This window comes from Bombus huntii, chromosome 8 (assembly GCF_024542735.1).
Source record: "Bombus huntii isolate Logan2020A chromosome 8, iyBomHunt1.1, whole genome shotgun sequence".
Classification (NCBI taxonomy): domain Eukaryota; kingdom Metazoa; phylum Arthropoda; class Insecta; order Hymenoptera; family Apidae; genus Bombus; species Bombus huntii.
Window position 1 is genome coordinate 10,301,355 of NC_066245.1, and position 25,763 is coordinate 10,327,117.

The 25,763-nt window shown below is 31.7% G+C and overlaps 3 protein-coding genes across 5 annotated transcripts; 1 reads left to right on the plus strand and 2 right to left on the minus strand.

The window, feature by feature from the left end:
* Nucleotides 1-212: 212 nt before the first annotated feature.
* On the minus strand, nucleotides 213-17,497 carry LOC126868537 (chromodomain-helicase-DNA-binding protein 1). 2 transcript variants are annotated; one of them, XM_050624086.1, is made up of 21 exons: nucleotides 16,272-17,497; nucleotides 13,609-13,721; nucleotides 12,442-12,723; nucleotides 11,066-11,254; nucleotides 10,766-10,935; nucleotides 10,026-10,662; nucleotides 9,743-9,950; nucleotides 9,350-9,627; nucleotides 8,545-9,271; nucleotides 8,221-8,466; nucleotides 7,965-8,132; nucleotides 7,748-7,874; nucleotides 7,527-7,684; nucleotides 7,095-7,453; nucleotides 6,772-7,006; nucleotides 4,006-4,125; nucleotides 3,676-3,903; nucleotides 3,258-3,584; nucleotides 2,704-3,182; nucleotides 2,509-2,637; nucleotides 213-2,438 (listed from the first exon to the last, which is right to left on the minus strand). In XM_050624086.1, the coding sequence occupies exons 1-21, from the start codon at nucleotides 16,278-16,280 to the stop codon at nucleotides 2,219-2,221; spliced, it is 5,409 nt and encodes a 1,802-aa protein (XP_050480043.1). In that variant the 5' UTR covers nucleotides 16,281-17,497; the 3' UTR covers nucleotides 213-2,218. The 2 variants fall into 2 exon arrangements, with proteins under 2 accessions (XP_050480043.1, XP_050480044.1); XM_050624087.1 differs by having other exon boundaries at nucleotides 2,509-2,622; nucleotides 16,272-17,489.
* A 356-nt stretch (nucleotides 17,498-17,853) lies between these two features.
* On the minus strand, nucleotides 17,854-21,228 carry LOC126868548 (hsp90 co-chaperone Cdc37). The gene is made up of 6 exons (XM_050624108.1): nucleotides 21,044-21,228; nucleotides 20,532-20,665; nucleotides 19,990-20,431; nucleotides 19,601-19,906; nucleotides 18,080-19,522; nucleotides 17,854-18,020 (listed from the first exon to the last, which is right to left on the minus strand). Exons 1-5 carry the CDS (start codon nucleotides 21,074-21,076, stop codon nucleotides 19,229-19,231), a joined length of 1,209 nt encoding a protein of 402 aa, XP_050480065.1. The 5' UTR covers nucleotides 21,077-21,228; the 3' UTR covers nucleotides 17,854-18,020; nucleotides 18,080-19,228.
* A 176-nt stretch (nucleotides 21,229-21,404) lies between these two features.
* On the plus strand, nucleotides 21,405-25,637 carry LOC126868538 (integrator complex subunit 7). Of its 2 annotated transcripts, none has more exons than XM_050624088.1 (13): nucleotides 21,405-21,826; nucleotides 21,902-22,221; nucleotides 22,307-22,531; nucleotides 22,601-22,850; nucleotides 22,920-22,993; nucleotides 23,084-23,229; nucleotides 23,324-23,669; nucleotides 23,741-24,000; nucleotides 24,069-24,269; nucleotides 24,345-24,438; nucleotides 24,511-24,614; nucleotides 24,694-25,189; nucleotides 25,274-25,637. In XM_050624088.1, exons 1-13 carry the CDS (start codon nucleotides 21,736-21,738, stop codon nucleotides 25,553-25,555), a joined length of 2,889 nt encoding a protein of 962 aa, XP_050480045.1. In that variant the 5' UTR covers nucleotides 21,405-21,735; the 3' UTR covers nucleotides 25,556-25,637. The 2 variants fall into 2 exon arrangements, with proteins under 2 accessions (XP_050480045.1, XP_050480046.1); XM_050624089.1 differs by having other exon boundaries at nucleotides 25,277-25,637.
* Nucleotides 25,638-25,763: the final 126 nt, after the last annotated feature.

A 25,763-nucleotide genomic window follows, 5' to 3' on the forward strand; every position in this document is an offset into this window, starting at 1 on the left:
CCAACCGTTGTTATATTTCCATTATTTAAATACATATTTAAAGGATCTCCCTCGTTTATACTAATAAATGTGTTAAAAAATAATTCTAGCAAATAGTCAAACGAATTAATTTTCAGAATGACTTATATGTCATCAAAAACTTTCATTTATGTTTCTAAAAAGTAATAAAATGCATTACCGTAATTGTCCTATTTCAATTATACAATATTAAATTATTCTACTACATCATTTATTTTTCTTAATTTATATTTACAACAATCTTTTGTTTTATTACTTGTAGTCTGTATTCGGCTAGTAATAAATTATATGTAAATAGCTCACTGTTTAGAATATCACTTTGCAATTAAAAACCTAAACTAGCAAATTTCTATTGTGATTTAATTTCAATGTACTTTGTTTTATGTATACGTAAGACACTAAGTATCGTTAACGTGTGTACAATTCCGCTTTCTCTTGGCTATATATCATCACATGTATACACTATTATTTACAGAAATGCACGCTAAAATTATAAATTTTTAGTGTTAAGAAATTCACCTTATATGAATAAAATAATCTATAAAATAATTGTTATTAGTTTATAGCCCAATAAAGGCGATCCAAGCAATCTCAAACGATGAAAAAAAAAATTACATTACTGAAAAAAAATATTTAGCGTTTACGTGATTTTTAGGTTGAAAAAAAATTAATGCATACATACAAAAAGCTTATGACTTTCATTTTTTTATGAATATAAAATTCGTAAATATTTCTTACGAAAATGGAGCGCAATTAATATTTTTGATAATGTTCTAATGGAAAAAGTGATAAAATACAAAGTTTTCGCAAAAACTTATGTACTTTACAAATCCTTATCATAACTTAAGATCGAGAAATATGTTCATACTCTTTTAGAGATATTGATCGTTGAATAATTAAAAACTCATATCCTTTCCTTTTAATTACAATATATAGTTATATTCAATAACTTTTAACTGATGCAAGACTGAGGGGTCTAGCCTTTTGTTTATTCTTTCTACAAGAAAGCAGAATACTATTTCATTAATTCCAGAGTTAAATATACATCGAATATAACTATCTCCTTATTCTAATATTTACAATATTTCACATTGTTTTTGATAAAGTACAAAACTATAGTACTTTAAAAGAATGAACGGAAAAATAGAATTCTTATCTACCTATTCAATTGCGAAAGTATAAATTCTATAAAAGAGGAGAAAGTTAATATTTGTTTTCTCTTTTAAGAATGTAATCATCCGTTAGCAAATATCATATTTGTAGTTTGTTCTTAATTTTACAATAAATACATAAGACAATATAGCTCGCGTACGCTGCATATCACCACAAAATGATGTCATTCTAGATATTTCTTTTGATGTAAAATTTTCTTGGGTTTTCAGTTAATAGAAAATTTATATAATGTTGAATATATAATTTGTACAAATTTTGCAGACATCATATGAAATAAGACATCATTACTTTAATACCTATTGCAGTGCAATAAAATATCAGTTAATGTAAGATTAATTATTAAACGATAAATCAATCATTAAAGTTTGAAGACTTTTATGTTGAAACGTAGTATAGTTTGAAGTGGTGAATAACTGTATATAAGCTACACATCTATTGAACATACATGATCAGTATCGAAAATGCAAAATATGTTACATGCGATTTAGGAAGGCATACATTTTGAAGTACGTATTTAAACATTGTACGTAATAATATACCCTACAAACACATTAATTTGATCTTAGTTCGTTATCAAATCTTACAATAATTGCACTGTAATAAAAGAGACACAGATACGTAAACATAATTTCTTACATATCGGAAATATTAACGAATAGAAACTTAAAATTTTAGCATCACTTCTTTTCAAGAAACCCGATATATTTAAAAAAATTATTAACTATATGTTAAGAATATTTATAAACTGATTATTTTCACACCTCTCCTAAAAAATCCTAAAAAGATCATTCAATCCAGATAGAATTCTTGCATATTAAATAAGCAATGGAATAAACTTTATACATAGGTACAAGTCACAAGTAGTACTAAATCACAGAATAAACTGTGTAAAGAACTTCACGCTTAAACAATAACCATGTTTAAAGGAGCATAATATAAAATGCTCAGTCAGGTAAAACAACACAAGGCTCCATCGAAATTACAGTTGTTTAACAACGCATTCAAGGACGGTAATAAGGAAGGAGCACTAGGAGTTAGCATTTGGCGGAGGTGGTCTTCTATCATAGTCTCGTCTATAATCTTTGTTTGGTCGCCATTCGCTAGGATAATTATCTCCAGGGTAACCTCGACCTCTAAAGTGGCTCGGAGGAATATCAGATGGAGGATAACCACCGCCACCTCCACCTCCATATCCTCCTGGACCGTATCCATAACTGGGTGGTCCTGATGAATATCTATAATAATCACTGAACACGAATTTTATGAATATTATTTTTATTCAAAATCTTGTTTCATTCTTTTAAATTTATAACTTACCTCCGTTTGTCATTCATATGGATATTACGGTCGCGATCTCGATCTCTGTCACGATGATATCCACTAGACATTCGTCCATAAGAATCAAACCGGTCACGTTTATGATCTCCAAATCTAGGTATTGATAATCTAAATTATATATTGTATTATACAAAAACGAATCTGTACTGTTTCTATCACACTGATTATACATACCTTCCATCTCGCATATCTCTTCCATCACGGGATAACCAATGGTCATCCTCTCTGCTTCCACTGTAGTGTCCACTTATACTGTAACTGCCGCTATCTCTCCTAATTCGCTCATCTTTACTTCCACTCATCCTGTCCATACTTCTATCACCATGCGCTCTATCTCTGTCCCTATCACGTTCTCGATCTCTCTTCATGTCTTTGTATTTTGATTCTTTCTCCTTGTGTCGTGGCGTGTCCACACTATTAGTGGTACTTGAAGTAGAATTTGGCGTCGACGTAATGGGAGTAATGGTGGTAGCACCAATAGTAACTGCAGATGTATTGCTGATACTGTTTACAGCAGATATAATCGAGAGATGTTTCTTACTCTGTGTGCTGCTACTATTTGAATTTTCTTCCGTATCTTCGATCTTTCGTTTTTGTGCTCTACTCTCTTTAATACTTTCTACTTGCTTTTCGATATGTTTTTCAGTATGCTTCTATAAAATAAATTACATTGATGATATTTCTTACATTGTAATAATATTAAAATAAGAACAAATCTCTTATTATACCTTTACATTACTTGGTTCTTCTTTCTTTTCTGGGCTAGACGTAGTACTTGTATTACTTTCACCTCCTTTTTTCGTCGCATGTTTATACAATTTATAAAGTTTCTTCGCATCGAATTCTGTAAATTTAGACACAAAATACCATAAATTACTTCTCCATTCTTTGATTTGTTCAGGATCTCTATATTCTTCTAGACAAGTGTTAATTTGGTTTCCAATTTGTACAAGACACTGTCTCGTGTGAGCGACTTGTTCCGCTTCGCTCAAAGACTGGTCTGGTCTATCCAAAGCCTTAAGTGCCTTCTTTACTGGTCTCATCTTTTCTTTGCACTGCATAGTAGAAAATACAATATTCAAACTATTGTGTAAATTTGATATATAAAAGTAACATTAAATTTTTAAAATAAATTAAATTAATAACCTCATTAAATATAGAAGGATCCAAATCACCAAGAACATCAAGAGCTCTTGGTTCATTATTAGCAGTAAAATGCATCGGACCCGCTGCTTGTTTTGCTTTTTTAGCCTTCTTATTTTCTTTTTTCTCCCTTTTAGCTTTCTTTTCCTTTTTTTTTTCTTCTACTATCTCTTCTACTTCTTCTTTAGTTTCTTTCTTTACGACAACTTCTTCTTCTTTCTTTGTAGATGGCTTTAAGTAAAATAAGCATGAAAACATTTATCTATAGAATATTTCTTAGAGTTAAATGTAAATATGTAACACAAATATACTTTTAATTGTATATAAATTTACCTTTTCGACTTTGGATTTAGATTTATTACTTTCTTCACCTGAACTATCATTTTCCTCTATAATTTCTTTTGTAATTGCAGTTTTTGTTTCTTTTGGTTTTCTTGGTTTTCTTGCTTTAGTCTAAAATTAATATTTGAATATATTAAAATACAAATATGAAATGGAAGATGACAAGGTTTAGGAAAGGAAAATGCAGCAGAGAAGCGCTCATAGAGGAAAAAGAGGCATTCAAACAGTGATGTAAGGAAAGAAAAGAAAGGCACGAAGAAGAAGAAATGGGGAAGATAAAGATGATCAAAACAGAACAAGAAGCGTGGAAATACATTAACAGATATAGAAGAAATAGGGAAGGCATAGATGAGGATATAAGCGAAGAAGAGTGGAAAAATCATTTCATGGAAATTTCGGAAGGGACAGAGCACAAAGAGAGCCGAGAAACAGGGGGCATAGAGAGGAAGAAAAAGCAACGGAGGGGAGAAAAGATAATATAAGGAAGGAAGAGGTGATTTACCAGCTAAGGAATTTGAAGGAAAAGAAAGCAACGGGGGAAGACGGGTTAAAAAATGAGGTGTGGAAGTATGCACCGAAGGAAGTGAGGGGAGGAGGCGTTATGGGAGTTATTAAAGAAGATATGGAAAGGGGAGGGGATACCAGAGGACTGGAAAAAAGGGGTGATATGCCCGATATATAAGAAGGGGGACAAGAGAGTAGCGAAGAGCTACAGAGGGATAACGCTGATGGATACTGCAAGATCTACGCAGGGATATTGGATGAACGTCTGAAAGCAGAGATTGAAGACAAATTGGAAGAGAGCCAATTTGGATTCAGAAAAGGAAGAGGAGTGACCGATGAGGTTTACATGATAAACCACATCATAGACAAACAGCTAAGCAAAGAAAGAGGAAAATTATATGCCTGCTTTGCGGGCTTAAGAGCGGCGTTCGACAGGCTAAACAGAGGGAAATTGGAGGAGAAAATGAGGAAAATGGAGATTAGAGAAAAGCTAATCCAGAGGATTACAGAAATATACGAAGAAACGAGGAATATAGTGAGAGTCAAGAACCACAACACAAGAGAATTTTGGATTGTGAGGGGAGTCAGACAAGGATCCTCATTGAGCCAGATGTTATTCAACATCTACATGGCAGGACTAGAAGAAGAATTAAGGAAAGGACAAGCCGGGGGCATAGTGGTAGGATAAAGAAAGGTATGGTTATTGACATACGCAGATGATATTGTGCTGGTGGCGGATAGAGAAGAGGAGCTAAAGGAGATATTGAAGAGACTCAAAAAATTTTTGAAGGAAGCCGATTTGGAGCTGAGCACGGAAAAGACTAAAATAGTAGTCTTTGAAAAAAGAAGGAGCAAATGGAGGCAAAAAAAATGAAAGTGGGGGAAGCAAGAATTAGAAGAGGTGGACAAGATAAGATACCTAGGGTATATACTGCAGAAAAACGGAAGTGATGAGAAGCGCATACAAGATAGGAAAAAGAGAGCAACAATTGCAATGAAGAAAACATGGAGCGTGGGAGAAAGAATATTCAAACAGGACTACAAAAGGGGAATGAAGATGTTTGGAGCACTGGTAGAGAGCGTGGCGCTGTTTGGAGCAGAGGTATGGGGATGGAACATGGAAGAAAGACTGGACAGAGTTCAAAGGGGATATGTGAAATGGATATTAGGCTTAGATATGACAACACCAAACTATATACTGGTAGAGGTATGCAAATTAATAGAAATGAAAGAGAAAGCATTAAAAAGAGCAGCAAGGTATGAAGAGAAAGCCCTAGAATCAAAAAAGGAATTAGTAAAGGAGTGCATAAAGGAAAGAGAGAGAGAATGGGGGAATGGTCAAGAAGGGAAAAGAGCAAGAAAGAGAAAGAAGGGACTAGAAGAGCTAAGAAAAGGAGGGACGCAGATAGAAACAAGAGAGGAGTAAGAAAGGATGACAGCAGACCAAATTATAGAAGAAAGAAGAAAAAGAGAAACAGAAAAGAGGGGGAAAAGGATAAGGGAATCCAAGTATAACATACACTACAGAAACATAGCCAAAGAGAAATTACCAAAGTACTTAGAAGGGAGGATGAAGTGGAAGGACAGAAGAATACTGGCAAGATTCAGATGCGGAAACGAGACCAAAGCAAGGGAATACTGGAAAGAAGAGGGGGGGAAAAAGATGCAGACTATGCAAAAGGAAAGAAGAAGATCCAAGACATGTAATAGAAGAATGTGAAATAACGGGAGGACCAAAAGACATAGGAAAAACGCTGAACGAGACTGGAGAAAGTTTAGCAGAACTGAAAGCAATAATAGAGAAAAGAAGGGCAAACGACAAGGAGGAGGTACAACAAGGAGGCTAAAGACCAAAGTGGCAATAGTTTTTAGTCATTAGTTGATAATTTATAGTTCCTAATGCTTAGTTTTTAGAGTAGTAGAATAAGCAAGGTAGTGCAATAGAATAGAGTGGAAAAGAGAGGAGGTAGACATGTAAGAAGGGAATTAGATGTAAGAGATGTAAAACCGAAAGTTCCTCCAAAGCCGAAAGGCACGGACTAAACAATAATAAATACAAATATGAAATGAATAATCTATAAATTATAAATCTATATATCGTCACCATACAAAGATGAAAGCCATCAGGAATTTGGAAATTACCTTAAATTGATATTCAGGATGTGGGATAAGGACATAACCCTGCCAAGATAGATTACAACGATAAAAGGGATTTTTATGGGAATACAATAAAAGTAAAATAATATATCTTACCACTCCTAATTTGGAGTCAATTTGTTTTTTGAGTACTTTTAGTAGATATTCGGCTCGAGTGTTTATTTTTTTTAATTGAAGTTTGCTACCATTTGGGAGAAGTTTATCACCCAGTTTCAAATTATTATCCATTTTTATGATTTCCCATGAACCCATGCCATGTTGGTATATACCTCTTAAAAGCCTAGAATCATCTTCGGAGCTCCAATCACAATCAAAATTTGCCGGTTTCAATCTGTGTAGTACCATTTATAATAAAATAAATACGTATGTGTGTATATAAATATATCTTAATGCAAAAATTCGATAAAAAATATACTCACTTAATATCAATATGCCAATTAGATCGTTGTTCCGAATCCGATGGTAAAGCTTGTTCTAGAGGCTCTAATTCCTTTACCGCAGCAGAGAAAGATTTTGCGTTGACCATAACTCCCCCAATTTTAAATGTAGGACCTCTACCTCTCTTACGACCAGGACCTTTACCCTCTTCTTCACCTTTATTCTCTTTCGCGGTACTTTCAAACTCAGATAAACAAGCTTCACATCTAGATTTTAGTTGATCTCCTAAGAAGCGTAATTCTGACATTGGCTTTTCTTGCAATTCTGCATCCGCCGCAATATCATCTAATCGTTTCAATGGTGCAGGGAATTTTTTATAGCTTTTAACAAACCTTCGTATCTGTGTAATAAAAGAATTTAAATTTACTCAAACACATGTAGATTATTATAAAGTACAAAACCTAAGTACATACCTCTGCATCAGTGAAACTTTTAATATTTTCTCGCGGCGTAACCCTTGGTCTACCTCTTTTCTTAGGACGCTCATCATCGCTACCATCAACCTCACTTCCGGAATCCTCTCCTTCTTCACTATCATCGGCAGATAGCTTTTTCCGCTTTCTTACTCTTCCTTAATAATGAAGCAAACATTGGATAATATATAATATATAATATAATTTAACGTGTTACATACCTTCTCCACTTTGATTAATTTGCTGCAATGTTTTTCGACTTCTTGGAGGTAAATATAAATCCTCCATTTCTTTTGACTTCTCTTCTTCTTCAACTTTTTTTCTGAAATTTTCAGGAATAATTTCGGCCTAAAATCAATCAGAATACAAATGTTTTAGTTATTTTTTTATACATAGAAATATTATAAAGTATATTTGATATCAAAAAATTAGATTTACCCAATCTTTACTCTCATCATCATTATCATTGGGTTGATTAACTGGTTCGGATTCTTCTTCGAATGCTGCAAAACTAGCAACTTTGAATGCTGATAACAGTTCATCTCCAACTGTTGAAGGCCCTTCATCTCTCGTTTCTGCTCTCCTCAGAATTTCATCAATATCACACTAATAAAATAAAAATAATAAGAACTAATCTTTTCATCTATACATATAGTCTTAAATTAGAATAATTTAAATTCTTTAGAATAATTACAGTGGGTTCTTCATCTCCGTCCTCTTCATCTTTAAATAAATCTTCAGCTCCAAATTTTAAAATAGCATTTAAATCTTCTTTATTAAATGGATTGTTATTGGTCCCTGCACTTTTTTTATCTAATACTGTTCGACCAGTTGTATCCATCCGTTGAATTACAAGATGATCCAGAACCATTTTTTGCTTTGCTCTTTCTACTATTTCCTCCTCTACAGAATTTTTTGTTACTAAGCGGTAAATATTTACCTATATAAAATGAAGCATTCTTTTTAATAAAATGTTTACTATTTATGATTATAATGTCGATACAAAATATTGAAATACCTGATTCTTTTGTCCAATACGATGTGCTCTAGCTTGTGCTTGTAAATCATTTTGTGGATTCCAATCTGAATCAAAAATAATAACGGTATCAGCAGTAGCAAGGTTGATACCAAGACCACCTGCTCTTGTTGATAATAAAAAGCAAAAATCTTGCGATCCTTCAGCATTAAAATGATCTAATGCTTGTTTTCGTAATTCTCCTTTTATACTTCCATCTAATCTTTGAAATGGAAAATGTTTCTTTTGTAGATATTCTCCAAGAATATCTAACATCCTGACCATTTGACTAAATATTAAGACCCTATGACCTGTTTCTCGTAATCTCACCAATAATTTATCAAGAAGAACTAATTTTCCAGAACCGCGAATTAGTTGCTGTAAATAATCTTCGTTATTGTCCTTCCTTTCACTTTCAGTAGGTTTTGTAAGGAAAGCATGGTTACAGCATTTTTTTAATTCAATAACAATATTCAAGAACGTCATAGTAGAACCTTTAACACCTTTCCGTAATGCATTATAATTCTTGGTTAATATCCATTTATAATATTGTTTTTGCAAAGATGTCATTTCTACTCGTAATATTTGTTCAACTTTAGCGGGCAAAGATTTTTCTACATCTTTCTTAACACGTCGCAAAATAAATGGTTCTAATTGTTTATGTAATTTGGAATATCCCTTTTGAGCTGCATTATCATGCTCTTTTTCAAATTCCTCCCATGAACTAAATCTATATAAACAAAAAGGACGGTTATAGAAAACTATTATGAGTAAGAGAAAATTTGTAAAATCATAACAAGTTACTAACTTGGTAGGCATTATAAAGTGTAGTAAGGCCCATAATTCTTTTAAACTGTTTTGTAATGGTGTACCAGTTATTAGGAGCCGGTGATTCGTATGAAATTCAGCGAGAGCTTTATACAAGAGCGAATCATCGTTCTTTAATCGATGAGCTTCGTCTACTAACAGTACGGCCCAATTTAAGGCACCCAGAAACGCTTTATCCTTAAGTACTATTTCATATGTCGTGAGTATGGCGTTAAATTTTAATCTCTTTGAGCTATAACACCACTCATACTCTCTAATCTACACAAAAACAAAATTAAATTTTTAATATGTGATAAATATATTTATAATATGCAACTCTTTTAAATATTGCAAAAGAAATTCGAATTTATAAGAATAAGAAGATACTACATACAACATTACGGGAAGTAACGTCACCCAGATATGTAACAAAATTCATATCTGGTGCCCATTGTGACATTTCTCTTTGCCAGGAAGTCATTGTCGAAAGGGGCACCACTAATAAAAATGGCCCATAAAGCTGATGTGTGTGGAATAAATAATAAAGGAAGCATATTGTTTGTATAGTTTTGCCAAGACCCATTTCATCTGCTAAAATAACACTGTAAACGAATAAAATTCATTATAATATAATATGTATATTGAGAGATTATATAAAATAGTGAAATATAATCTACCTATTCTCTTTGCACCAAGAATGGATCATCCAGTTCAATCCATCCATTTGATAGTCTCTAAGAGTCAAATCCCGACCTTTTCCCATATAGTCTGGTTGTCCTTTTAACTGATGGAATTTGGGCCTAGACTTAAGAACTTTGCAATGTTTGCTTGGTGTTCTTTTTGACTCTTCTCTTTCGCGAAATTCTTTTATTTTGTCTGGCCATTTTTTAACAATCAATGCTCCATCTTCCCATGTAGCCTCAGCATAGGGTAAACTTTCCCATTTACAATAATAATCTGGATGATCTGAATCAGGTTTATTATATTCAGCAATAATTCTTTCAACATTATTGTAACTTTTCAGGAGATCTTGTTGAAGTTCTAATTGGCATTCAAAGTAATCTATATCTTCGGGTCCAGCATAATCCCGCCACTGTTTGATTTCCCGTTCTCGTTTAATAAAATTATCTAATTTTTTTAATCCCTTTACTTTTTGTGCTTTCAATGACTCTTCTGATTCCCATGTATTATGTATATGAGACCATCCCTTCCATTTTATTGAATATTGCAGTTCGGTTTCTTCATTAGACAAATCCTCTGGATTTGGATTGCCATTTTCTTCTATAGCATAAATTGTTGTGACATTGCCTGTAACTAAAAGAGGATATGCTATAGAAGAATATCTGAGAAAATAAGGATATGATCACGTTTGTGATTATTTTGCAATTTACAGTTTGCAATTATTTGATAGACTAACCTCCCTTTTTACCAACTCTTTGTCCCAAAATTCGTTCAATTGTTTCTGTATTATCTGGTTCTGGATTTGCAGTGTTACCTTCTTCAATTTCTACAAGATCTTCACTATCAGTTCTCTCTTCACTTTCCTCTTTGTAACTAATAGCAGTTCCACTTCTTCTTGTAACTTGCCTAACAGATTTAAATTAACATTAATTTATCAGTATTATATGGTATTAAAGTATTTTATGGTATTTTATGGTATTTTTGAAAAATTATATATATATATATATTTTTCAAAAATAAAATACTATACCAATACCTCCTGTTATCATCACTATCAAAAGAAGAATTTTCAGATGATTCTGAAATTCGTTTTTTCCTTATCCTTCCTTTTTCTTTGGCTTTTTGTGCCGCGCGTCTATTCAACGACTTACTAGGTGGTGGTCTCCTGCTTTCAACATTATCAGATTCAGAATCTGAACTGTCTGAGTTCCATGAATTATGTGAACTGCAAAAAAAAGACAATGCTAGCACATGTGTATTTAATAATATAAGAAATATTATAATAATGAAAAAATGAAATACGTTTATAAACTTCATTGTTTGATACTTTTATCACATAATATAAGTTTATTATTTCAATGATATATTTAAATTATACTTATTAAAATCTTGCTTCTACTTTTCAATAATAAATACAGATTAATTCACATGCTTGATATAAAAATGTCCTCTTCTATAAAATATTAATGAATAATTAACTAATAATTAATACAGCAATTTACTGTGTAATTTATTAAAACTGTAATATATAATAAGGAAAAAATGTTCTTTTTCTGGTGTAATAATTTTTACTTACTTTTAGTAATAAGAACATAAGGTTTCTAAGTGGTATTTTGCTATAGCATATTGATAAGATTTTGTATATATACATGCAGATAATCTAACACAAATTCAGGTGAAAGATTTCATACTTATTAAATAGTTCTTTTTGAGTAAAAATTTTAATGAATCACATAAGTGCATATGAATAAATATATAGCACAAACTAAAAGTGCAATAAATAATAAAATTATTTAATGCAATGCAATAGTTTACTCAACAAAACAAAATTGTAGATAAGATAGAAAACAAACAATAGTGCTATAGTGGAAAAATTTATTTGAAGCACTAAGCTTATTAAACACAAATATAAACATCAAGAATGAAAAATATAAAAGCACATTGATACACAATATATGCAATACAGAAAAGTGCATACATGATTAACATAAAAGCTTCATAGAATTATTATCACAGCTGAAGTTGCAAGGTACAAACGTACTACATAACAGCTACTTGTATATTATATTAACCAAATTCATTTTTCCAATAAATATCACTTTTCTAAATTATAAAAATTAAGACTTATAATATTTTTGATTTTATGATTATGATTCTACACACTTTTGAAATATAATTGAATGTTAAAAAATAAAGAGCTTCATTTTTTATATTTGCTCAAGTAGATATATCATAAATTTATAAAATACTCTTTTAAAAAATGCAAATTCTGAATTACCATTGTCTAAATAATAAAACTGCATTTATTTATTATATGTAGTTATATTAATTCAATTCATAAGGAACTGGAAGGATTATAGAGTTTATAATTTCAATTTCCGATAATTACTTGAATTTTTTCATATTACTTACCCCTTTTTTTTAAATTTCTTGCGACTATCGCTATCGCTTTCACGTTGTGTAGCAAGCCTTTCAGGCTCTTTCCTAGAACGGCTAGATCTTCTGATTCCATAAATGTCAGGATTCTCATCCCACTCGCGACTAGACTCATTCTTAAGCCTAACTTTTGTTTCTGTACTGTGATTTGAACTTTTGCTCTGGAAGCTATCACTTTGTGCAGGTGCATCCGACTTCTCTGATTTATCAGAATCAGAACCTGATCCAGACCCGGAACCACTTGAGGAGCTAGAGTCACTGCATTTGCAGTTGGGCAATGTTTTATTTCACTATCATTGTTTATAATTCACAAAATATATAAACATCAAATTTTCCAAATATAAAATATCGGCTGTTAACTTAAAACAACAATTGATTGCAAACCCAAATTTTATTGATGATTTCATTCATAATGATTATTGAATATTGAACTATAATTTTGTAATCTTTCATTATAGAATGGTCTGGAGTGAAAAATGTAGATAATAAACTCAAAGGCGTTATATATTTAATAAAGTAAATGTTGATTTGTCAATGCATATTAATTAATTGCAATAAATTTAGATAATTTGAAATAACTTTAGATACTTTAATATTAGTAATTTTATTCTTGAGCATTTATATTTCAATATATGTATTTGTGAAAATATTCCCGTTTTTTACCTTTCTGTACAATCTAAATTAACATACACTATGTATAATATTATTAGGACAAATTATCATAAGAAGTAAAATGAGTAGAAGCAGTAGGATACTAGCTCACCTAGTGTTTAAATTGTTTCAATATACAAGAAAACATTGCATGAGTAACAGAAACTTGAACATTGTGCTTATATAAAATTCAAGGGATACATTAAATTAGCATGATTGTCAAAGCAATGTTAATGCTATATAAAGCTATAGCAATACACAAAGTTAAGTAATTCATGTCAAATAATCCCTTACATATCAGAAAGTCAAACACACATTATATAAAGGAATAATATCTTACTATTATTAGCTGTTTTAGATTACTATTATTAGCATATTATATTGGTAACAATTGTGTAATACTTTATTGGAATAGTAAAATATAAACACATTGCCTTATGTCTTGGACTTTCTGAAAGGAAGAGATTAGATAATAGTAGTTTCAATACCAACCTTTCTGATCCAGAACCAGATCCTGTATTGCTTCCAGAAGAAGAACTATCACTTTTACTTTCATTTTCAGAATCAGATCCAGATTCTTTACCAGACTCAGACTCTAATGTTTTCTGTAATTTAATAAGACAAATCTAACAATATCCTATCTTTAAAAATATATAAGTCGCAATGTGTTGTTTGGAATAGTTATTACTCATTAATGCTAATATAAGTAATTTTCTGAATGTATTATTTATGTCTTTTAATATAGCAGTCCTTTAAATTTATTTTAGCATATTTTTAACATAATAGTACAACATCTTTCCCATATCTTGGCATATTTTTAATGTTCAGAACATAGCTTGCAGATAAATTAACAATGCCATCTATCAGGAAGATCTTTCCTCCATTTTATAATTCTTGACCACCATTTTGTAGTTAAGAAATGCTTAATTTTCAGGGTCTTCAGAAAGCTTTCTAAGTACACTTCAATAAAATATTAGGAACCTAGCATATTTGATCTTACATCTTTGGATTACATTCAATTATATATTAGTAAAGAAAACATATAATTAGGTATCTACATTAATATAGATTAAACTACTAAAGACTAAATATCAAACAGAAAGATAGTTACATACATGTACTAAAGATTCTATTCTTTAAGAAAAATATTCTTCGACCAAAAGAAAGTTCACAAGCTTTGAACAAATGAAGTATTCTTTCTACATTTGCTATGCATTGTATGTAACTATCTTAAGCCATGAATTGATAGAAGAGTATTACAGAATTTCCTGTAAATGATTAATTTAAGGAACATATACTTCTCTGTAAATAACTAGTATAAGGTATAATGGGTATTATAGAATAATGTAATTCAACATTTTAAGTACTATACAGATTTATTGAACATTTCAGCAAGTACATTATGCACAATACTTGACTAAACTTACATCTGTTTCTTGAACAACATATAAGTTAAGAAAGAAACTGTTCACACTCACTTCACAATAATTCTATACCATCATTAATTTCAATATCAAAATAATATTTGTGATCTGCACCTACAGTTAAATATTTTTAGCATTAAAATATTGACAAAGATAAATAATACCAAATCTATGTTGGAGACAATATAAAATACAACTCTGTCATGTGAAACACAATATTGTTTGAAAACAAACCCTATATTACATTCCATCTTATGAAAACAATCTATATCTACAGTTATACAGCAACACCATGTGCTTCTATATAACAGAAACAAAACTTTTGTAGATGAAAACTACTGTTATTTTGACCAAGTTTTGTTTCTTCAATAGGTTCCAAAACTTTACCTTTTTCAAAACTATTTATAAGATTAAGAAATGTTTGAAATGTTAAAATTGTGCATATTTTGCTGCTACGTAGCAATATGAAAACCAAAATACAGTTACTTCAAATATCATACCATACTTAATTCATTAACGATGATATAAACGTCAATGAATAACTCTTATATATAATAAACATATACTTCAGTATATAATATGTATGTAAAAATTATATCATATCTTACGAACTTAAGAAACAATAAATTTTAAATACTCATTGCATAGAAAGTTTTATATTTTACTTCTTCAGATTTAAGTAACACAAGCGGATATAAGCTTGTTTATGATATTTATATAATCAATCCTTCTTGAAAGTTCTTGAAAGTTTCAGTATTATGTTTTGTTATGTAGATCTTGGTAAAATGTATTATCCAATATTATATATTAAATATTATACAACTATAAAAATGTATCTAATATAGGATAAATGTAAGGCCTGCATTTATAAGAATCATTGTCCCCCTTAATTTTATACCTTATTTGTATACAATTCTAGTAAAAATGACATTCAAAGTTACAAATGTATTATCTTGCGGTTATTTGTAAACAGAAAATAAATGTATGATGTACTTGTGTCCATACAAATTCAAATTTTATGGAAAACATTTCATAAATAAAGAATCAGATATTATTCATAATATATAAAAATTCTTGAAATACAGAGAAATGATTCCTCCTAAAGGAAAAAGCTCAGTATATATGAAATATTTTCCATGTGAAAAGCATGTAATTGTCAGAGCTTTTGCAGGTGATTGTGCTACACAGTCTCAACTATAATACAGAGAATGTGTATCAATCTTTGAGCTTAATTTGCAAAAATGGGTCTATTTAAAATTTTTGAATAAGCATGGACCCAAGGTAAAGGAGAATGCAAGGAATCATTTTTAACGAAAATTAGGGTGGAACAATGACGTTTTAAGTGATAAATGTCAAAATGAATGAATGTAAACAAACTTATAGGTTATTAAGAAGCTAGAAACTATGTAAAATTGCAGAAAATTGTGATTTAGTGAAGACAAGTCCCTGAGCTCATAAGGTCAGTAAGACCCCGCCCTATACGCAAAAACCTTTTAAACAAATTTCCAGTGGTTTTTTTCGTTTTTACGAGGATTTTTCTCCTTGTAGATCAATGAAACGCATGTGACAACGCGATTTTTCCCTACTCCAAACAACACCACTGCTATATCACGCAAATTGTTCTTTAAAACAACATTGACGCTCGTATTGGCAACGGAAACAAACAATTATTGCTAAAAAAAAATTGACGAAAAGCTAAAACTTAAACAATTTTCGAACCCGACCACTCACCTGCATCATTCCGTCTGCGCGTCGCACCGATATCTCGATATAACATGCACCACGCACAATATCACGTTAATTTAATAATTAAACTGTCGTGTATACACGTATCCGTTGTATTAATCGACTATTGATACACAAAGTCGCGACATTGTACAAAATTATCGAATTTCCACGTACTATATGTTCACAGGCCTGAGCTTGGCCGCCATTTTGTGAACTAGTCTCGTTCTTTCGCCCTCCCCGGCCGTCCTCCGTCTACCGTTCCAACATGCAGCGCGCGCGCACCTCTCCCCTCCCCTTCTTCCATCTACACCCCTTAGTAAAATGAACGCCCTGTAAATCTGATAAAAATTAGATCTTTTATCAACATAATTTCAAAATCTGTAAAAAGACCGTCCTTTACAAAAATAAACATTTACATTCTACAATTTTATTCCCCAATTTTTCAAAGAAATATCGTTTTAATGAATTATATTAAAACGCAGTCAGAAAACGGAAATCGTTGTATGCCAGCCATTTTGATTACTCACAGAAATTTTACCCAGAATGCCTGGTGAGTTTTTCTGTTGCTCTGTATATGCGCAATTATAGTGATCGAGTAATCATGCAATGAAATCCGTTTACTTATATAATTCGTTATAACAATTTTTTCTCATTTTATAGAAAATATCCTTTAAAATGTAGGAGAAAATGTAATTATTCAGTTGTAGTAGTTAAATTTAATGTTCACTTAATCCACTTTAAGAATAAAGACATTATATAGGAAAAATTTTTACAGAAATATGTTTTTGTGTACATATAGAAATCATGAATATATAATATTATTTTCGAGCTCAGAGACTTAATCTTATTTCTTAGGACGTTATTATGAAGCTATGTATGATATCTTGGATACTGTATGAAAGTTAATGATGTTACCATGCAAAGTGAATAAGCGATTTTATAAAGCAACATAATATGTAAAAGCTGTCGTTTTACATCAGATTGGGTAGAGACAAAAGACAAATTTGATCGAATTGAAACTATAAAAATATTAAGTACATTAAATAGAAAAAAATATTTTTAATAAAACAAATAGTTTTACCCGGTCCAATGAAAACCAGCTTGCATTTTCGCAGGCGTTGTAACTAACGTATTATGACGAGAATGAAAGACGAAAAATATTACCCAGACACCCGTGGCACGTCATATCGGAAAAGGAAGAAAAGCCAGCGGGTTCGATATACGATTATTTACGATTTCCGGTTGAAAGTCGATTTCTTGCCTCGATGTCTTGATCATTCCATTCCACATATCGATATCTCGTTTGGCGATGAGCGCGTAAAATAATTATATGAAACTGCTACAGGTTAGCACAATATTAAAAATTAATAAAAGTAATATATACATATATTTAAAGTAAATTCTTAAACTTAAAAAATTAATTCTTCATTGTATTTGATCTATGTGTATTATTAATATCCTAAATATGCTATATATTCATAGTTTTATACATTTATCTTTATTGTAAGAAAGAAATTAAAAATAAAATACGAAATGGATAAATTTTCGCGGGAGCGTATAAGTTATTTCGGAAATTCGTAAAAGAGACAGTGAAATGTATTTTCTTTATTTACATTACAACTTTAGGTTGTTTACAGTTTTCAATATACATATGACATAATTCCAAGAAAAAGATAAAAAATGTTTAAGTAACGCAACAAATTATGATTTATATATATATGTCGGAGGTGAAAGGTCACCGGAGCCTTCCTTCTGGAACCTCGGAAAGGAACCCATAAACTTGTAATTAAAGTTTACAGTTATAATTAAACGATTTGTCGTCACTCTACCCAATCCTACCTGTTTGCGATTTACGATAATAAACTTGGGCTCAAGGCGACCATCAGTCGCCGAACGTAGCCGCGGTCAACGGGACGGGCGTTTCGTCTAACGAAGGCGTGGAGTTATAGTATGACTCTCATTAAAAGAAATACCCATAGAGGTATACCAGATGATGAGGAATACCAGATGTTGAGGCACGTACACAGCACAAGTCCAGCCAGTCCGGGGACCCGCTATAAAACCTGGGTTTTTTAGGCAATTAAGATTTTTGCAAACGGACAGGCAGCTTTTGTCCCAAATCGACCAATCGACAGCGACGCCGATCGGAGGAGCTGGCGTACCTAGACACCCCACCAGAGGTTGTGTCGGTGGCGACGTTGGGACGAAGATTCATTCCTTCTGGAGACCTCATCGACGAAGGGACTAGCACCGCTTGATCCGCGAGTAGTACACGTTTGAGCTAGGGCAAGTCTATCTCTCATCCCGTTGACCGCGGATTCGTTACCGGACCTAAGACCAGCGTCGTTAGCACTACAAGTTATACACCGCTGCTGTTGATTGTCGCGTCGGGAGTGTTCATTCGCGTGCGAGCAGACCGTATCCGCGCGACACCACAACGATGGCCAATTCCAAGGAAGATCCACCGAACGCTCACAACCCTGCTTGTGACCATTCTACGACATATATATATATATATATATATACACACACACACACACACATATATATACATGTGTATATATGCATTCTACATGCATTAGTACATATAAATATTAATATTTGTAAATATTCATATCAGAAGTAACCTTTAATTATTCAATTTAAATATAAGATAAAGTGCATCACGTTTTACTAGATAATTATCATGTTTAATTAACAAATTGCAATATTCACACCTCCTATAATAACTCGAAATTATGTGACAATTCAGTCTTAAAGTAATTCAAGGCATAACCATAGTATAATATTATTATAATAAGAAAAAGACAACGAAGATAAGAATGTTGTATTCATTGTCTAATGACAATATTTTATTATAACATATTCACGATACTAAAGAATATATATATATATATATATATATATATACTTGCATAAATGAGTCATGAAAGTCAACATATGTAATTTACAGACACGCGTTATTCAGGATTGGCCGCCGAGGTTTCTTCTACATCGTCCGCAGTTACTCCTTCCTCTATCAAATCTTTAGCTTCTGCATTGTCTGCAGCTACTCCTCCCTCTATCAATTCTTTAGCCTCTGCATCATCCGCAGTTACTCCTGCCTCTATCAATTCTTTAGCTATTGCATCTGGTAACCAAAGACCACTATCAACACATCGTTTCATGTGATAGAATGCTTCTTTTCGTGGCATCACTGCTAACGTTTCTTGCAATAAAGCATGATCTTGGGTTTCAAAGCATTTTTGTAGAGGCTAAAAAGAATATATTGCAGTAAACACATGCTATATCAAAATAATAAGCATAAATATTTACAATAAATTTGCTTGTACCTCTGGTAGACTTTCAAATACTTCAAGCGGGTCAAGACCACCTGGACCTCGACGCGCTTTTTTCTCCTCTTCCTCAGCTTCTTTAAGGGCATCTGCTACTTTTTCAACAGCTCTTTTACGTATTCTTTCTTTAAATGCTCTCAATTCATCTTCGAAAGAATTTCTATGTTCTAACTCAGCATTTTGAATACGACTAAAGAAGGAACCTACACATGCTCTTGGATCAACATCTAGTTGTTTTGATAATTCTAAAATATATTGCATACATATACATTGATGCGCAACGTGTTCCATTAGATCATGTTTCTGAAATTAATAACATATTGATAAAACAGATTCATGTCATTATCTATTATCTATTACAAACATTCAACTGTATATATACTTACTTCTTCTATTTCTAGGTTAATACACCAGATAACCAAGTAATTTGCAGTATTTTCGCATACTAACTGGGGATTATCTTGTAAAAATTTCTTACTATCTTCATACCTTCCGAGCATACCAAATTCTTTCAACTTCTTCTCGTTTTCTTTTGCAAATTCTTTCATTTTTTTTTCTTTCTCTTCATCTGACAACCCATTGTCATCTCCCTTACGTGGTGATCTCTTATTAATCACTGTTTTTGTAAAACCATCTTGTCCAATAGTATCAACATTCCAAGGTGTTAATTTCTCTTTTTTCTTTATTTCCTCTTCCCTTTCTTTAATCTTTAAATCTTCTTTTTCAAGATCTTGCAAAATTTTTTTTAGTTCGGTTAAATCTGCTTCCTTTTGTTCATTTTCTAATTTTTTAATTTTTTCCTCTGTTTCTTTCATTTTTTGTCGAGTTCTATAAATAATATAAGTTTTTAAATTAATGATGGTAAAATATACATATTACTATTGTGGATAATTTATGTATGTAACTTTATGTTTAAAAATTAACATACTCTGTCTTTTTCCTCTGATGCTCCTCTTGCTCACGTCTCCTTTCTTCCATTCTTTCAACCCTTGCTTGATGACGCCATCTAAATAATGATGGTGTATCAATGTTTGGGTGAGTATCATCCTCATCGTCTGAAATCTGACAAGTATAAATTTTAGCACCATACATACATATCATTGTTTATACATATAATATACTTCATAAATTATTTTAGGTACATAAATATACTAATTATAAACAAGTACACTCAATGAGAAAATAGAAAAAAAGACAAATATTAAACAAAAAAATGATATTAGATTTAGTATAATAAGCTTGTACTGAAGAATGTACTCTATTTTTTCTCAATTTATAAACAATAAATACCTAGATAAAAAAATTTTCTTCTAGACAGCTTCTAAATTTCATAATTATTTTATGTTTTTGTCAAGTATATAAATAAAAAATTGCTTCGGAATTTCTACTATTACTCTAGAATATTCCATAAGTATACTGGACCAAAACTAGGGTTCCTACCTCAATATCTTTCCATTTGCTATAATCCACCATCGTTCAGCCGGTTAAATGTGCTTTCTATTCAATAATGTATCCTTATGGAACTGATTAGTTTATAAATATGACTTGTGTATAAAGTTTCTTTTATTTTCTTATTTTTATAAAAGCAGAAATACGACGCCCTTACTTGTCGAAGTTTAATTGTCAACTACATTGGTGTGAACATAGAACATATTCGCACGAGATAATCGTTCGATGTATCATACCAGTGACTCTCAATTATTTAAATTGATTCGTACGAAATTAATAAACATATACGATATACGTAATTAACTTTTATTAATAATATTAATAATATAAATTTCATGACATTAGTGATAATAAAAAATATTTGTATACCTCTTTACCACAGAAAATGCAACTTGTTAAAACAGTATATGATAGTTTAATTCAAAAATGCATGATTAAATACTGTAGAAGTTTATACGATAGCCGTATGCGGCAATTTCTTTAAATTTTATTGGTTGTAATCCTTCATTCAAAGATATGGTTTTGCTTTCTACGTATAATATACATAAAGATTGGACATAAGCACGTGTACTCCAAATACGCTGAATTTGGCGTTATATACAGGCACTCTAGATTTGTTGATCTTCAATGAAAACGTTTCATTTAATTCTTTCTTATTCACTGAATTTTATACCTTGAAAATAATGATTGGTATGCGAATGAACGCGTTTAATGATACAGGACTTGGTGAACCAGAACAAGATGCAAATACCGCACTTATAGAATTAGATAAAGGTATGTTTATAGTCTTCAAGTTAACCTCGAATCAATTTTTCTACAGTTCTTATTGTAGTAAAAGATATTTTTTAGGTCTACGATCAACAAAGATTGGCGAACAATGTGAAGCCATAGTGCGATTTCCTCGATTATTCGAGAAATATCCTTTCCCTATATTAATAAATTCTTCTTTATTAAAATTGGCAGAAGTTTTTCGTACTGGCAGTAATTTTTTACGTGTTTGGGTCCTTAGAGTATGCCAGCAAAGTGAGAAGCATTTAGATAAAATTTTAAATGTTGATGAGTTTGTGAGACGTATTTATAGTGTTATACATTCTAATGATCCTGTTGCTAGAGCTTTGACTCTGCGAACATTAGGCAGTGTGGCTGGTATTATACCAGAAAGACAACAGGTATAATTTTATTAACTTTTATACCTTAATTTGTATCTTTTGTTATGTACAAACTTTAAAGCTGAAACATTATTTAATTTATAAGGTTCATCATAGTATAAGAAGATCATTAGACTCTCACGATTCAGTTGAAGTTGGAGCTGCAATATATGCTGCCCAAATGTTTGCTGCACAATCAAAATTATTTGCTGTTTCCATGTGTAGCAAAATATCTGACATGATTAGAGGTCAAGCAACGCCAGCATCAATGAAATTACAACTTATACCTATTTTACAATATATGCATCATGATACTTTCACAGCTTCAATGGTATGTAAATGTAAACTTTAAACTTGTAAATAGAATTCAAATATTTTTTTAATAATAAGTTTGTTAAAGGTAAATGAGCTTTGTATGGAACTCCTTGGTAGCTATCCAGCCGTTGAATTTGTGAGAGTCACATTAAGCGCTTTAAGTACACTAGCTTCTGCAACATTAATTGACGTTCCACAACAAGTTGCTCTTTTATTACGTTACCTGCAAGACGATCCAAGATTGACTATCAAACGCCATGCTTTACATCTACTGCATTCGTTAGCAAGAAGAGGAGCACATTTATGGCCGCAGGGCGCACTTAATAATTTGATAGGTAAATATAATAAATAGATAATTTTATGTGATAAATAAAGATAGGTGTTTAATGAATTTTATATTTTAGAAAGTACTACAACACTTCTACAAGATGGTGCTGGGAATAAAGACCTTCTTATACGAACGTTAGACGTAATCGAGGTTATTACTCATTCATAAAATAGTAATGAAGGAAGAAAATTTGTTAAATATTAGGATTTATAAATAAACTTTTAATATTATTTAATTTAGGTACTTAGTCAGAGTGCAGTAACATGTGATGCAAACAGGGAAGAAGGAAATCCCTTACTATCATTATGTGTAAATGCTTGCTATTCTCCTGATCCTTTCATTGCAGTGAAAGCAATTACTATCTTAGCTAGAGTTGCATGTTATTGGTATGTAATTAATAACTTTTTTATCTGTGATGTTAGAATATAGAATAGCTTGAATTATGAATTTTTAACCAAAATCTTAACTTTTTACTCATAGCTATGAAGAAAATTTGCCAGCTTATGGTATACAAGATGTTGTATCTTGTCTGGAATCTTTGATTGTACTATTAGCATTGGATGACAAGTATTTATATCAGTTGAAAGTTTGTTTACGTTCGACAGTAAAACTATGTCAAGCTCAACCTAGCCATTGTGCAATATTTGTCGATGCTATAGGTAGTACACTCTTCAATACTCATGCAGAAGGTGGACAAAGTGAGAAACAAGCACTTGCTTTATGCGAAGCATTGGGTGCTATTGGAAGTTTAGGTGAAAATACATTACTTCCACTTTTACCAGACATATTAATAAAACTTGAACAAACTGTGCATGTACATACAAAGGTAAAGTTAAACGAAATATATATATGCACACTTCATAAAAGGTGAATAAAATAAAACAAGTTTTTTCAAAGGTAATGTTATGTACGCTACTTTTTCAAATGATAACGGGAGGATATGAATGGAATTCAGAATGTTTGGAAGCAGTAGAAGAGGTTATTAAAAATGTAGATGGTTGGGCTAAATATCGAATTGCACGTAGTGCTGCAAGATATGGTCATCATACGATAGCAACTCAAATATTTAGGAGTTTAAAGGAAACAGTTGCATCTGAACAATTACACTTTTGGTTATGTGGTTTGGAATTAGTTACGAAAGCTGAAAGTTTTCTCATGTTAGTTTCTATTTGTTGTCTATAACTCATTTTATGGAAGTATATTCCTATTCCTCAAATCGTTACAGTGAAAAAGCAGGAGAAATAGAGGGCAGAGAAAGAATTCATACGGTGGAGAAGTTAAACAAAGCTATTGCGCGTTACGCGAGTGCATGCGCTTCATTAAAAGCTGCTAGTACGCCATTACGAAGTTTACAATTTGCTAGCGAATATTCGAAATTACGGTGTGAATTTCTTCAAGCCATTGTGCAACTTTTACATTCATGCAGGTGCTTTGAATAAATATCATAAAATTACTGTTACTCTTAAGTTTTAAAAATTACATAAATATAAATATGTTTTAGATCTCTTTGCACAGCTCCACCACCTGCTATTACATGTACAGTAGTTTTAAGTACAAAAGATGACCTACAGCGATACGGACGTGTTACTAATCAGGTACTTTATTCTATCTTACATTTTCAGTCCCATTTTGAATATAATGCTTACAAAATGATGTATATTTAAAAGTTGAGGAAATCAGCTCAAGAACTTAAAAACTGTGCGGAGAACTACCAGAAACTTTATCAATCAGCTTTTGATGCTGATCCTGGATCATTAATAAACATACGAGCGTATCCTTTTCAATACGTATTTGATTTCTAATTTATAGTTAACTTTAGTATGGTTTTTGACTTGACTTACCGTATACAGATTACAAGAAATTTGTCGTTTGTTAGCGAACAGCATCGAGCGTGTTTGCAACAGTACAGGAATTCAAACGCATCAACAAAACGAAGTCAATTTTAATTTTGGCGATACCGTAGAAATGCGTCAACTGGCTCGCTGTTGCACCGAGTTACGTCGTTTAGCGCCAAGCTATATAGATGAAAAGAAGACAACTACACTTAATCATTCGAGAATAAACTGCTTAGTCTCACAGGTGATGTTATTAGCTGGACCAAAAATGAGATTACCTATACCTCGATATTATTTCCAAGCTTTGCAAGCAACCAGTGTCAAGTTGTCTGTCTCACCGCAACCACGTGTTCTTGGTGAACCAGTATCCGTTCCTCAAGGAAGTCAATTAGCGTTAAAAGTTGAAGGAGTGTTACGACATGGTCGACGCGCTTCTCTTTATCGTTCTGTCGCTGCTGTTTGTATTTCTATTTCTACTTCGCCTCCATCTAAGATTAATTCGGATCAGAAGGTATGAATAAATATATTCGTTATGGTAAATTTTTTTTATACATATCTATATTGATACCAAGTCCATAAAAATAATGTTTACTAGCAGGATTCTAATACCAACGAACTACAGCAAACGGTTACGCCACATCGCGATTTCTTCGCTTGTGAATTCTTACTTTCATTAGGAAGTCCGGGTACAACTACAACACAGTGTGTAAGTAATACCACTAATGTCAACAATAACGTAAACAGTAGTGGTGGACAATATCAAGTCACGGCAAGCGCGAGTATACTTGACAAGGATGGCAATGTGTGGAAATGCGGACCGCGTTCCACGCTTCAAGTCAGGGTACACGAAGAGCCAACTAAAAGAAAGTTACCATAACAATGTGATCGTGTATTTTTTATAATACAACATTGTGCATACACAGCATATAGAATAAAAAATTGTTTTACTTTAATCAAAATTATCATAGTGTTTTATTTTTAATTATCCCCTTATAAAAAAATGTCTTATTTTTTGTAAAAATTGGATTTGTTTTTGTAGCACACATGGCGTTGAGTTAGATAAAAATAATTATATTAAGTAATAA